This window comes from Falco naumanni, chromosome 5 (assembly GCF_017639655.2).
Source record: "Falco naumanni isolate bFalNau1 chromosome 5, bFalNau1.pat, whole genome shotgun sequence".
Lineage (NCBI taxonomy): Eukaryota > Metazoa > Chordata > Aves > Falconiformes > Falconidae > Falco > Falco naumanni.
The window spans coordinates 57,138,552-57,153,787 of record NC_054058.1 but is presented as its reverse complement, the minus strand read 5'-3'; the positions used below and the strand labels follow the sequence as shown (position 1 = coordinate 57,153,787).

At 40.9% G+C, this 15,236-nt stretch overlaps 1 protein-coding gene across 1 annotated transcript; it reads right to left on the bottom strand.

Annotated features, from left to right (window-relative positions):
- Nucleotides 1–2,342: 2,342 nt before the first annotated feature.
- CCT2 (chaperonin containing TCP1 subunit 2) lies at nt 2,343–15,236 on the bottom strand. The gene is made up of 16 exons (XM_040595588.1): nt 15,106–15,236; nt 13,865–13,939; nt 13,478–13,543; nt 13,268–13,379; nt 12,282–12,358; nt 11,152–11,264; nt 10,411–10,613; nt 10,125–10,225; nt 9,911–10,038; nt 8,054–8,157; nt 6,143–6,262; nt 5,432–5,560; nt 5,234–5,337; nt 4,147–4,246; nt 3,301–3,442; nt 2,343–2,655 (listed from the first exon to the last, which is right to left on the bottom strand). Exons 1-16 carry the CDS (start codon nt 15,106–15,108, stop codon nt 2,625–2,627), a joined length of 1,608 nt encoding a protein of 535 aa, XP_040451522.1. The 5' UTR covers nt 15,109–15,236; the 3' UTR covers nt 2,343–2,624.

Here is a 15,236-nt window from a genome sequence, read left to right as displayed (position 1 = left end):
GACTTCCACCCTTTCCCCCTCTTGCCATGTGGGGACCAGAGTTCACAGTAGATCTAAGACACAGTGTAGATGTTTTCCATGGGTAGATCGTACAGAGCACGCGTGGACTTGCTGCTCTTCACCCACGGGAAGCCCATGGGCTCACTCTTCCCCCTTCCACCTTGCTGAGGTGTCCAAGCTCAGCTGGAAGCCACCATTCAAGGTGATCACTGCCGAGTCACCGCTTCCAAGTAACCCACAGCATTTGTCTCAAATGACTTGTCTGAAACACAGCAGCAGCAACACCTTGAAGGCTGCGTGGGAAGCGGTAGCGGAGGTGTGGCTGTGTCCTAAGGAAACAGCACGTAGGTACCAGCGAGCTCTCCTCTTACCATTGCTGCCACCTTCCTGGAAAATTCACAACCACTCTTGTTTTGTTATTTCCAAGCAGCATTTTAAATGACTGTGAGGAGAGCTAGAGGCTTTGCTGCCAGTTTTTACGTTATCAGCAACGCTGCCCATAAGGGTAGCTGTTCATGCCGCGTTTTCATGCAGTAGCAAAGAAGAAAAATCAAAGCCTGGCTACAACAGAAAACCCACAGAAGCTGCAAAGGTAAACTTGCATGAATAAAACCCAGGGCTGGGAGCCTGCCCCTAACAGGCATGCCCAGAATTTGAAGCTGAAGGCAAACTTTACTCAGCAGACTTAGCTGGGTATTTCTCCAGCTTGCAACTCAGACCAGTTCAGATCCCCTTCGAAATGCACGGAACTTTTTAAGTTTTGCTGTTACTGTGTAACACAGAAATCTGGCTCAAAATGACATTTTCAGCTTTTGATTCCATAGCACGGATCATTTGAGTTTGCTAAAAGAGAGCTTTTTTATACAGGGTGGGGAGCCCTTGGTGGCACAGAACAGTCTCGTCAAGCGGAACTGTCTCGCCAGCGCAGCCTGCAGAAGCAGCAGTTGACTTCCCAGAAAAGGTTTGATTCAATGCCATTCGTGACTGCTATGTCATTCACATGCTTGAAAAATTATCTGGAAAATAGACTGCTAGCACTTGCCGCCTTGTTAAATGAATTTGGATCTGGCTGGCACCCATGTAGTGTCCTTACTAGTCAAATTTAATAAAGCATACGAGCATCTTACTGAGCTGAGCCATCCTTCTTTGGAATTAACTGAATTACCTCTTTCCAAATTCTTTATCTAACCTTGTTCCAACAAACTATTCCTTCCTACAAAAGAAAATTATTCAGCAAGACAAAAGGTCTGGGCTCTCTTAACATCCAAGTTCAATGTTTTATTATTTCCTGTGGAACTGACCTGGTAATTCATCTAAGGGGGGGTGGGGGGAAGAAGGTGCTTTTACCTGCTTGTCAAGGGTCTGTATTTAACATGGTGCTCTCTTCAGATCTCCAAATGTGACAATACGGGGTAGTCTGCTGTGAGAGTTCGGAAGCGCATTCTGTAAGCAGATTTTCTTCATTTCAGGAAAACGGAGAGAAATGTTTGCATGGCTACTTTTCTTGATTTCAAATCAAACACCCTGTGCTTTGGCAGGCTCACCCTCACGCTTGCCAGGGTGCTGTGTTATACTTGCAAGAGCCAGAAGGGTCACAACACCCGGTGGCACCTCTCCTGGGGCTCCCACGCAGTCAGTGCCTCAGATTGTCTCTGCTTACAGGCATCAAGAATTCGCATGAAGACTGCTGCAGGCACCACAGCCTTCCTTATGACCCAAACAAAGAAACTAGTCCAATTAAGAAAGAGACTATGAAGATAGGCTGTAATAGGCATGAAGGGGGGCAGATGCAAAAAAAGGGAATGTGACACAGCCTGGCACATTTTCCACTAACCGCCCGCTATTATTGAAGCGTGCGAAGTCGGCCCAAGTCCACACCTTTATAGTTAAACACACAGACTGTTTAGTCCAGGATGTTGATCTCTCCCCTGAGCAGCATTTTCCTCTCGACTCTTCTCAGCAGAACTATCTACATAAAATCTGTGGTGTTAAAAGCTGTAAAATCCCTTGTTGTAGCTCTGGGCATTGACTAAGGTTCCTCTTCAGCTTTTTCTTTTCCTTTAGTCATCAAGACACGAGTAATACTTCAGCATCACTAGAAAAGGGCGAATTTAACTTCGGAGCCTATTTCTAGGAACCCAACTTAAAACCTATTACAGCCAGGACTGGCATAAACTGTTTATGCTAAACGCAGCAGGTCAACCTGAACCAGCAAGGCACAAAGGTGTGAGACATTATTATTCACGCCGACTGCCTGGGCACCCAGGACTGAGGATGTGCACTGCAGCTTTTCTAATGAACCAGCCCTTCTTGGTTCTACCCAAAGACAAATACAACTTTGATGAATTTGAATATTTTTATTATTATTTTTGTGTATTTTAAGTGGAACCTGGATAGGAACAGAAGGGATAGGGTTGTATAAACCCCCATTTTACTTGAAAGTGAATTCTTCCCCACAACACATACTGAAATAAGTTAAAACCAACTGAAGATGGTAATTTTCATGCCATAGATGGAGATCTGCCTGTCTCAAGCTTCTGTTCCATAACCTCACAAAAACTAGATCATTACAAAAAATTACTAGGCGAGATCTGGTCCACACATCCTCAGGTACCGAAGAAAAACTAACACGGGCGATGGTCTGGTACGCGTTTTCTGGGGAGAGAAAGAAAAATCAGAAAATTCCCCCTTCAGGCTGATGTCCACAAGGCTCCCCCACCCACCCTTATTTGTAATTTTTAGATGATATTTTGTGTTCAGTGCTAGCTCTATCTCACAGCACAAAAGGCAGTATCATCTCAAAACTAACAAACCACCTCTGACCATCGTAAAAAAACCACTTTTGATTCACAAAACAGTGCAAAATAGCTGGCAGTGGGCGCACATGGCAGAACCTGCCTAGAAGCGGTGCTTCTTTCCAAACTTTTAAACAAATGTATTTTTCTTTTAGCTGCAGATTCTGCTTCACAAGCAGCTGGGCATTTCACTATAGTTATTGCCAAAAGAAAAAAATGCAGCATGATCCCTTACATTTTCATCAGCTGTTTTGTTTTAGTACTATATATAGCACATGAGTAGCTGGTGACCCAGGATTACCTAGACATTGTTCAGGCATGCTAATTTCTCTGAAGGCCTGTTCATACTGCTAATGCAAAAAAATCACTAACATCAGTGTTAGATGTCAGTCTTCATTTCAAATAAGTATTTTTAGAACAAGACTTTTTTTGCACAATTACTCTTCCACAGAAGAAGGTTACTCTATACCACTGTAACTGACCAAGTAAGATACTCAGATCATACCTCGGTGCTGCTTTAATAATGTCATCGACACGAAGAATCATTTCTGCTGCTTCAGCTGCGCTCAGCAAAACTTGTCTCTTGACTTGAAAACTTTCCGTTACTCCCAAGACTGCCATGTCTCCAATGATACCCTCTTTCATATCTGGAAAAGGAGACACATGAAGAGTTTTTTTTAACTTGGGGTTTTTTTTAACGAAATTACAAGAAGCTGACAGCAGAGTAACTTACCTGCTCAAATACACCATAATGATAGTAAGGGAAGTATTAACATCTTTCACTTCAAGCTCCTGATTTAAGCCTAACACGTTGCAATTACATACAAAAAATTAATGATGAAAACATTACACACCAGGAAGAGGAGCAGAGGTCCCAATAGGACTCTCAGCATTATTTCCTTAGGTACTATCAACTTCAGAATTCTTCTCCACAACTTCTTTTTTTTTGTTGGGGGGTGGTGGGTGTCAGGGGGCAGACACAGGAAGGCGATGGACAGGACATGACACAGAAGCTTGGCTGTGTTGATTTAAAAACAAACCAAACAAAAACCCAATATCTTTCTTTTTAAGTTTCATATAACTAGACACAATGGAAGTAAGGAAAACGATTTTCAAGGTGGAAACCATCCCCTTCAAACCCAGAGCTTTTCACTCTATTGTGAAAAGCCTGGTAGAATGATGAAGGAACATAACATTGTACGCCTACATTCTGTGCAAAGCAAACAGGAATCAACATACTCAGCACTTCCAGCTGAATGTATCAGTGACAAACAGATATGACCAAGCTTAGTAAGCCTTACTGCACTCCCAAACAGCAATCCAATAGCAGAAGTAATATCAAGCCCCTTACCAAGTCCATAAGTAGTCTTCCCTTCGCTGTGAGCAGCTCTGAGCTGAGCAACCAAATCTGCACTGTCATAGCCAGCATTATCAGCTATTATTGTTGGGATCTAAGGGGATAAACAGAGATTGTTTTTTATTAACACGCAAACTGATCCCTAAATAAACATGAAATGTGCTTCAATATTTCTAGTTTACTAAGTTGCAAGAAAAGGGAGTTTCAAGAAGATGGCGTATGCTCTGTTACAGTGATCAGAAGATGGGAGAAAAGAAAAAAAAATATCAGACTACCTTTCTATGGATTTTAAGATCCTGTTATAAGAGAGTAGCTGAAAGGACAGAAGTGTGTTAGCAGATTTGTCAGTTCATTTTACATAGGCAGAAAGAAATGTCTCTTAATTTCAGACTACAATTGGAGAAATTTTTTCATTTTAAGAACCTAAGCTTGCTGGTAAGCATTAATCACCAGATCATTCTGTTCACTGTTTAAATGACAGCAGTGCAAACTGCACATTCTGACTGAAGAGGTAATGCCAAGTCTTACCATGCTCTTTAATTTAATTCTCTTGGGAGAAATGTTTTCCCATAGTCTTTCATTTTCTAAGAAAGTTTTTCCTGCATTTAAATTACAGGAGGGCAATTTTTCTCAAACTGACAGTTTGTTAACACAGTAATATTCTATAAATGTAAAAAGATAGTACTACAGCATGAATACAATTAAGTAACACCAGAGTATCAATAGAACACAAGGGCTGCTCATTTCTAAATCAGTTTCCACTGAATAAGTTGAGATTTTTATGTGCTATTTCTGCTGCACTTTTAACTCTGCAGCTAAAAGGAACAAGAACCACACGCTTGCCCTCTTCTAATTGAACATTCAGAATTCTGTAACACGCAGAATTAAGAGAAAAAAAAAGCACTGTTGTTTTGAAAGAGGAAACAGTAACTTTTCCCCCTTTGTTCACCTAAGCTGTGTTGCTAAATTTCACTTTTTAGACAACCAAAACTTTCAAAGAAACAGCTATCTGATGCAGGAGCTAATAAACTTAGTGAAACTTTATGTCTATTAATCCAGCAATCTGATTAAACAAACTTACCATTCGTAAAGCCTTAGCAAAGGACTCCATTGCAACAGACTCTTTGCCAGGTGTTCTGATGGCAAGTTCTGCAACAGCATTAGCCATCAGCATCTCTGAACAACCTATTCATGGGAGACACACAGATGTTTTGTATTACTGTTCAAGTTTGATACAAAATGTGTATCACGTACAAAGTACAAAGAATCCAATAGTCACCTCCACCATACACAGTTCTAGTGTCCTTCACGGTCTGGGCAAGAACACAGAGAGCATCATGCAAAGACCTCTCCGCCTCATCTAAAATCTGCTGTGTTGCTCCACGCAAAACTATGGTGCAAGCTTCACCTAAAAAGCACAAATGCAAAAGGGTAAAAAACCACAAACCAAACACACAAAATGAGGCTACTGCAAAGCATTTGTAATGGTTTTGCTATCACTGCAGTTAAGTTTTACACAGATCAGTTTTGAGGGAAAAAGAAAGCACAATGACATTTCACAGGTAGAGCAAAGTCATGTACACTATGCTATTGCTTTTATCAATGAACTGTTCCACAACACCTTATTTAATTTAATAGAAAATTAATGCTATCTCAAAACAACCCCTTAGAAACTTAGAAAGAGTACTGACATTTACTAGACCAAGCTCTCAAGTTCTTAAAGCATGACAGGTTGTTATTTTTCTTGTCAATTTAATCTCCCAAAGCAGAAATTCTGGTCCCTATCCTTAAAAATGTCTATGTTCATTTAACATATAGAAAATTTCAACCATGAGCACACCTCTTTGCAGGATTTTTACTGAAGAGCAAGGCTTTAATAAAAATGGTTACATGATTCATTACAAAATTCCCGTGCCATCCTGGTAACTGAACAGCATTAGCAGCGGGTTAACACAAATGTTACACGTGCTGTTAGTGGCAAAACACTTACCCATTGCCACTCCAGAGAAATGAATAAGTTTATCTTCTCCAATCATGACTTCTTCAATAAGCTTGCAGCTTCCAAGTTTTACTAGCTCAGGGTGATCAAAGGTTGATACAATTTCACCACCTACAAATGTAAGGTCATGTGAAAGTCAAATTGCTCACAATGAAAGCATCCATTCAGGCAAGGTCCAACCAAGGGGAGGGGGAGGAGAAAAGATGGGGAAAAAAATAATCATCATAATTGCCAAAAAATAGATTTACATTAACAATAACGATAAGCTGAATTTTTCCAACATCAGCATATGGCACCAGAACCAGAAACCTTCCACTGATGTTGACAAGTCCTTAAAACACCAATATTGTTTCACACCGCAAGAACTACAATAGCTGTAATGCTTTTGAGTTCTGTCTGGATAAGAGATTAATGTTGATCTCTGCCTATATTAAAATGCCAATCGTTTAAAAATTTAGTAGTATTTACTACTCAAGTAGTTATAAAATACTAAATGAAGTTTGTCATGTTTTTAAACTTGAGCTTGTGCCAGGATTAACTTTGCCTGCCTGATGATGGCTGAGAACCACTGGCCACCATTCTCCTGAATCAAGAGTCTTGTGCTATTTCATAGCAGCAATACTGTGGGCTACTTCTAAACCTCCATAGCAAACCAAAAAATAGCTGTTACACAGATCAAAATGTCTCTGAAGAGAATATTGTTCTAGTACCCTGCTCTTCCCATTAGAAAACCATTTACATGCATTCACTCCCAGCATATGCTTAACTATTCCACGTTAGCATGCAGCAGTGCTATAGTTGTAGCAGTACAAGGAAAGACAAGATTTGTTGTAGAGTTTGTGTTTGCTAAAAGCTCGTCTGGTTTTTTTCAGCTGCACTATTTGATCCAGTGTGGTCTAATATGGTCCACTTGCTCTGCCTACAAAATTTGCTTTTATTTTGTTCCAAAACATAAGCAGTGTTCGTCTCAATCAAGCATTTGCTTGTGTCAGTGTGCCTACAGTTATACACAATTGCTGTTTGTTTGGCTAAGCTAAACAAGCAGCATCTTTTCCTTTCTCTCTGCAAAGGAAATTCTCCATTCTCCTGATCATTTCACAATCAAATTTTTATGATGTTCCAGTTAAATATCTCTAACTTCAGCAATGAGAATCAGCTGTGGTCTTCCAAATGTTTCATTTTCATTAATTACTAGAGTCACATCTACACTGGCCACTACTAAAAATACCCAGGTTCTTCACGTTGTTTGAGGTCCACCTCAAGTCAATGACTCAGGCCCACATTTTTAAAAAAGAATGACTGTTTAGTCTAATCTATTACTACAAACAACTGCCATTTATAACAAGGTGGTATTAATTTACTTGCAGATTCATTCATCATCTTCATTCTTTCAACCGCTAAGTTTAATTTTTTTCTCTATAAAACATTTCAAAAGTTTATCAAGCAGGGACTTAACTGAAAATATTTTTAAAATGTAAGAGAAAATTACTAGCTGGCACTAACTGGTTAAATTATATTCCACACTTAGCATTTTCAGTCGCTAGAGGAAAAAAATAAACGTGTTAATCATTATGCAGGGAGGATTCAGAGAGTTTAAATGTGGAGTATAACATACTAAAGATAGAAACTGAGCTACCCACTTCTGAAAAAATACTGACAGTTTTCATAGCAGCTGATAAATCAACAAAGTTAATTTCAAAGTTATTTATGGACAACTTTGTAGGGTTCTCCACATACAATTGTATTTAAGTTCTGTAAAACAAAGTTTATTTGGAGTACTTTTCACATTCACAGATCTGCTTAATAGTAGAAAGTACAAACTAGGTGATCAAGCATTAACATTTACTAAAGATCAAACAAATAATGTGACCCTCCAAGTTTCATACAAGGTACTGTACTTACCTGTAACAAGAGCCAGACGCTCTACACCAGCAAAGTCTGCATGTTCAATAGCCATGACACCAGCAGCTCCAAAAAGCTGTTCAGGATAGTTGTAGATCAACTGTCTACAGTTAAAACACAGACACACCTTCCCATTACACATGGAACAAACCTTTCAAAATACCAGAGTAACGAAGGACAGCCAATTCTCAGCAGCGTGGACACATGACAGATTTCTGAAAACTACAAAAGCCGTCAGTATGCGAGGCACGTGCCACACACAGGATGTTGCACCACACAGAAACAAACATGGTGACAGGAAAACATACAAAGCCTAAAAAAAAGGTAACGTATACAAATAGTAGATCACAGCGTAATATGTATCCCACCCTCTCTAGAACGAAGTAGTCTTCCAAAGCTGAATGGTCAATGACCATTCAGAAGTACTATGTCAAAATATTTTTCCCTTCCAAATTAAGGGATTGAGTGTTGCAGAGACTCAGCAGGAGCTGGGAGATGCCATATCCATCAAAAAAGATGCTTCTAACCTATCTTCAGAGAGACAATTGGCACAGAGAAGACTCTTCCCATTCTGGATACATATGGCCTTGACCTTTGTCAAGCAGCTCATCAGCGGCATTTAACTGGCTAATGTTCAGAGTATCAGATGTGAAGCGGATCTACGGTATGCCTCTAAGCAAGTCAATTTTATCAGGGAAGAAATCTGAAAGTCAAGAGTCAGTCTAACTGGAATATCATGAGCCTGGCTACACTGACTAACTGCTACCTGAGCTTAGCAGCGATGGAGTTAAGGATTTTTTTTGCATACTTCAAAGAATTCTTCTATCGAATTGCCAACAGGGCTCCTAACTCTAGGACTCTATATCTGTCCCATGTCCACAGGAAGAAGTATTCATTTTGCCTATACTAGAATGCAATGTATGTGAAACATAACATAGATGGAGGGATTATGCGATTCATCAGTCTGTCAGTGGTTCATACAGATACTTAACACAAATTTTGAAGGCAAGTTATAACACACGCTATGTCCTGAAAGAGTACATCTTTGCTACTGTGGCAAACAGTACTACTCTTAAAACTCCTATCCTTTGGTGTGGAACTAGCTAGTCAACTTTCTAGTAGACTACATGATGCACCACACCAACAGGTGTCAAGTTGCTCATATATTTGGCAGTTTCACTCAAATGAGAATTACTGAAAGGCAGAAGCGTTTTTCATCATTAAAAAAATCTGGGTTTTTTTCACTGCAAGTTTAAGAGAAGCACACTGCTAACAGAACTAAGTAACTTAGATTGTTGACAACTCTTAAATGAAAATGGTTGTATATCATAATTTCAAAGATGCATATAAAAGAAAAGGCTCATGACAGGGAGCACAGAGGTCTCTCAAACACTCCTGAATTTGGAGAAGTACTCCAGCACCAGCATTTTAATGCAGGAAAAAGCATAGCGGGTTCAGTCTGAACTAAACGCATTCAGCAACACAGATTCTTTCAGCATCAATTTCCCACAAAAGGGGGCATATGGATATGGACAACGCTGCTGGTACTCATAACTAAGTAAATCTGATAGTATAAAAGCACAGTGACATTGTTTCAACTGGACTTAGACATGGGTCCCTGTTTAAGTAACATCAGTTCTTCCTCTTTAAAACAAAGCAAAGAGGGGGCCCACGGTGCACAAGGAAAAGCACAGAAAGTAACATCATCTTCATGGAGGTGAATCAATTAAGCATTAGGTAAGTTCACCTAATTTTACAGGTACAGGCATAAATAATGCTCTTCATACTCATACTACTCAGACAACATTAGCATCTTGTTACTTTGTAACTCCCTCCTTTTTCCAAGAAAATACATACCTGTTAATAAAGCAGTTTATTCCATGCTTAAGAATACGCTCTACCTTCTCCTTCATTTTTTCTTTTTCTGCCTGTTCTATTTCTGCTACTTTTGCTGTAGAGTCCACCCTAACACGAGAGCCAAAAATCTAAATCAAAGAAAACAAAGCATTCAGTCTAAAAATTAACGCCATTTACAAAAGCATAATTTCACAACAGCAGTTCTGTCACATACCTTAATCTTGTCTGTATCCATACCAGTATTTGCAATAAGAATCTTTGCATTTTCAATTCTTTTTGGCTGATTTACACCAATCTTCTTGTCAAGTAAAAAGCCTGTAGTAACAGAAAAGTCTTGTAAGGCTTCAAATTAAAAGAACAATTCATTTAAATTATTACAAGCCCCCCTTATACTTATAATTCAATTTAATAACATAGCAATGTTTCCTAGAACAAATTTGTACAGACACGTAACAGCTTCATTTCTCAAGTGCACTTACAGCCAACACACAAAGACTTACCTTCATCTAAGTAGGAATCAGCCAAACTTCCACCAAGTTTCTTAATAACGTGGATAGCTTCCAAATTACCAGAACCTTTTAACCGAAGAACAGCTTCTACAGCTAGCTTGACAAAGTGATCTTTATGATGAGTAAGTAATTTTGATGAAAGAGTTGTTCCCGCAATGTTCATCAAGTCTTCACGGAACTTCACTTCATCATCACTAAAATAAAGTCAACACAGTTAAAGTGGGAAGTCTGAAAGCCTTAACTTATCATTAACCTGCCGCTGTGAGCTCCTCCCTGCTTCTTCTAGCCTGTATCTACGTGTAACATGTTCTACTTCACAAATGCTGCACAGAATCACTCAGTGTCCCAGAATACAACCTTCTATTTGAAATCCAGTTTCAATTAGGACCTTTGCATTCAGCTTTAGAAAGTCTGTGCTTTCAAAGTGTCAGGTAAAGAAAATAGTCACATCTAAAATCAAGAGTATTAAGTCTGCAATATCAGCTCAGATGTTTGTTCTAGGGAGCAAATGATTGCTCGCATTTTTTTTCTCCACATCATAAGTAATTTAATAAAGCTTCTGTAGTTCACCTAAAAAACAAAGTAGACTTTTTTCTTAACTGTTAAAATTCTTAAGTTCAGCTTTTACACTACGTAACAGAGAGCAAAGAATTTCCCAGTGGTATATAATTCCCACTGATGTTTTAATCTTGACTGGTTTATAACGAGTTACAGCAAATATACAATACTAACCCATGATCAACAGCTGCTTTCAGAAGTGCCTCTCTTGAAGCTTTTGTGGCTGCCCTCCAGCCTGCAATGATAGTCTGAGGATGAATCTTCTTTGCAATCAGTAATTCTGCCTCCTATTTAAATGAAATTAATAATTAGGTTTCTTCCCCCCTCAAGATACATTTACACTAACTAAGAAACACACTCCCAAGTAATCAGAAAATTCTGAATAGCAGTAAAAGCCAGAGAGCTGTAACAGTGAAATTAAAGTCACCCTACTGGCACGTTTTTTTTCCAATCTAAGCATGTATGATCTGCTCTTGGAATATCATCATGAAATTCTGATTAATGAGAAAAAAAATATCTTAATTCCAATATGAATAGCAACCAGACATATACTTGAAAACAGCAATCTTTCACTTCATGTTTGAGATCAGTTTCTTGTTCACTTATAGCTACAACATGAAGTGTAGTTGGAAAAAATAAACATCTTCAAACACCCTTTCTGCAAGGACCTTAGTGAACTGATGAATCATTTCTCAGATGCTCTTGATCACAGTTCCTAGATCCGAGATGATTAGCAGAGCTGCGCCAGCAAATCTAAGAAGAATTCCTCGCTTTCTGAAGTCTTTCATAGTAATTTCAGATTTAGAGCTTGGCAGCGTAAACTCTTACATAAACATAAAAACCATGCCAAGTTTAAAGGAACAGGATGAAATCAGGTCTTGTGCACTCAAGAACAGAATTTAATGTGCCTTTTTTTTTTTTTCTCATAAAGGTTACGGAAAACTATTTCAAAGAACTGAACATCACAACTAAGCACTGCTGCATGCTGCCCAGTGCAACATCCAGAGAATGATCTGTGAGTGATACTTCTTTCACTTGCACAATGAAATATTTTTCTAAAATGTACCAAATTAAAATATTTCTGAACTTATAAATAGTAATATAAGGAATACAGTCTAAAAAAAATATATGTATATATCTCTATATTGATGACGCAACACACAAGGGGTTTCCCCTATCAATTTCAACACCAACGGAGCAAGGTACCCTATACTTTGGGAGTCCTACTCATAAACATCAAATCACACACCTTCTACTGATATCACCTGAGTACACTGCCAAAAAGAAAAACTGTAATACATCACCCTCAGTAATTCCGCTGCCAACACTGTGACAGATGTAGTTCCATCACCAACTTCATCATCTTGAACCTTTGACATATCTAAAGGAGAAACACACTGTATTAATGTTTTGATTCAAAATACCATGCTCACTGGTACCAGTTTCACATACAATTATTTTTATCTCACATTAGTTTGGAGAAGAAGAAGGAATCTTAGTCTTCAGTAATTTAAAGAGGTCATTCTCTAAGTCACAGAAAAACCCCAAGATTCAGATCAAATTCAGCATCCTTCAAATCCCTGCTCTTTATTTACAATGTAGACACCAGTTCCAGCCTGACAATAGTCAATGGCTACTCTCCTCTGTCCCCATTCCTAAAGATGGTCATCAAAAGGAACCAGTGCCTGATAGAATCTCTAAGGTATACATACAGGATCAGTGAATACAATAACCAAGTATGCCTCATGAACTGTTGATAAACAAGGACCAGGCAAACACAAACTCATTAAGAAACTTGACACCAAATCGTTCAGTGTACTGCTCACCACCATAACGGGACCACTGGTGCACTTAAGACAGTTGACCACAAAGGTAAATTCTGTCCAGAGCACAATGTTGACAAAGTAATAAAAAGAGATGTAAATCATGGAAAACCTGAGATAATCTCTGTACCCCAGTAGGTTTCTGTTCTGAATTTTCCCACTGAAAAAAAGAGGGGTGTACAGCTCTCTTTTGTCCTTTCTGACTGCTGGGACAAGCCAGGGTTGAGGGAAAACAAGGAGACACCAGAACAGTTTTGCAAGAGCAGCATATACCACAATTTTGCTTTTGCAGAGATCCACAACTCTTGCAACACCTTCGCCTCCTTACTTCAGGATTTCTACTCCCCCTCCCTTCAATTTTTCACATTACTTGAAGAATACTTTTCTAATAACAAATAAAAACTACGTAATAAAGCTACAAATGAAGAAATGCCAAGTACTGCAATGACAAGCTGTTAAAAACTCACCAACCAAGACCTTGGCAGCTGGGTTGTCAACACCAATAGCTTTCAGGATGGTTGCACCATCATTGGTAACTGTTACTGTGCTATCTCTCCCAGTACTTAAGAGAATCTTGTCCTACAAGATGCAAGATGTAGAATACTGCTTGAAAATGTACTGTAACTATGAAAACTAAATCAACAGGTGTAACTACTGAGAACTTGCAACTGGCTTACCATGCCTTTAGGCCCCAGAGTGCTCTTGACCAGGTCACCAATAGCAATGGCACCAACAAAGGATGACTGAAATAAAAGCAAACATACTTTAGAGAATTATTTCTTTCTACTTTAGTACAAGCCTGTCTCACAGCGAAAAGGAGTGTCTTCCAATGAACCAATCTTCTGAGCCAAGGTACAGTTACTTAGGTTTTGAACAATTATGAGGAGTTTCTCTAAATGTTAATATAAACAACACTCCTCCTTCCTTTTGTTCACAGACACGTAACAGAAGAACAAGGGACAGATTAAGTTCCACATCACCACAAACTGACAGCACATTTAACATCAGAAAAAACAAAGTGTAATTACCACAAGTATTGCCAGTTTCTTAAGAGTCAAACTTACCAACCGAGCTGTTTCCGCCTTTTCTTCATCTGCACCTGCCTTGAAAATGTTCACAGGAGCAAGGGAAATGGATGCCTAAAATAAGAGTTAATGTAAGAAGATCCCTTTAGCTTTAATAAAACTCTGCCTTTTTAAAACAAATCCCTGTCACTAACAACCTAAACAATGTTTTTAGTATTAAAATGACTTATTTCTATAACCCATTTGGTTTTGATACAAAGTATATTCAAGATAAATTCACCTTGACTCTTTTCTTAAAATCCTCTCTCTCAACCTCATAGCTATGTGATGTGATTACAAGGCTGACTGCAATCTACTCCTAGAGACTGCGCATCGCGTTCTCTGATACGATGTTCGAACCTTACCTCGTGGCCACATCTGCAGGGCTGTTCTGCAGGCTAACCATCAGATCCGAAGGATGCAAGGATAAGGTACAACCAGCAGAAGCCCAAAACCCCTTGTTAACGGGGCTTTTGTATTTTGATATTTGTGCAAAACACTAATATTTGCTGCACACCCATGCAAACAAATTTTAGCAGTAACGAATATATGATTTTGATGACTAACACCTCCAAGGAACTCAAGGCCTTAAACGAATCAGGATGAAATCCCAAAAGAACAGAGTTATCAACCCTCTCCAGGAGTGCCGTGACTACTCCGCTGCCTGCTCGGCACACGTTTTTGGCAGGAGTTTCGCGCCTCCGCCCGGACGAGAGCAATCCCACAGGCTGCGGCGGAGAGCGCGGGCGGCGCCAGGGCAGCTCGCGGCAGAGCGCCCGGAGCGGCCTCCCCGCCCGGCCCGGGAGCGGCCCCCGCCCGGACAGGCAAGGAGAGGAGCGGGGGGGAGAGCAGAAACCGCCCCCCGCGGCCCGCCCGGGCCGGGCCGAGCCCAGCCCCCCTGCGGGCGGGTGGCCGTGCCCCCGGGAGCGGCGCGGGGCCCGCAGGCTGAGCGGCTGCCGCACTGCCCGGCCTGGCCGCGCCCTGACGGGCCCTCCGCGCGCGCCATCTAGAACCTTCCAGGCCCAACTCGCCGCCGCCGCCTCCCCCCTCCCCCCTCCCCCATCCTTCCCTCCCGTGCGTGGGGCAGGGCGCGAGGCCGCCCCCACGCGACCGCCGCCGGACAAAGCGTGGGGAAGGGGCGCGGCCGCCAGGCCCTCGCACGCGTGTCTGCGGGGAGCGCGGCCCCGGCGCGCCGCGCCCTCCCCCGGGTAAAAGCGCCGCCGGCGCTGCCGCCCGCTCACCATGGTGCCGGTGCCGGGCCCCCGCCAACGGCCGCCAGAGAACCAGCGCGCGGCTCCGCAGCCCACCACGAGCTCCGGCCGGAACTGGCGTCAGAGGAGCCGCCGCTTCCGGCGGCGCGCGGCACGGCGGG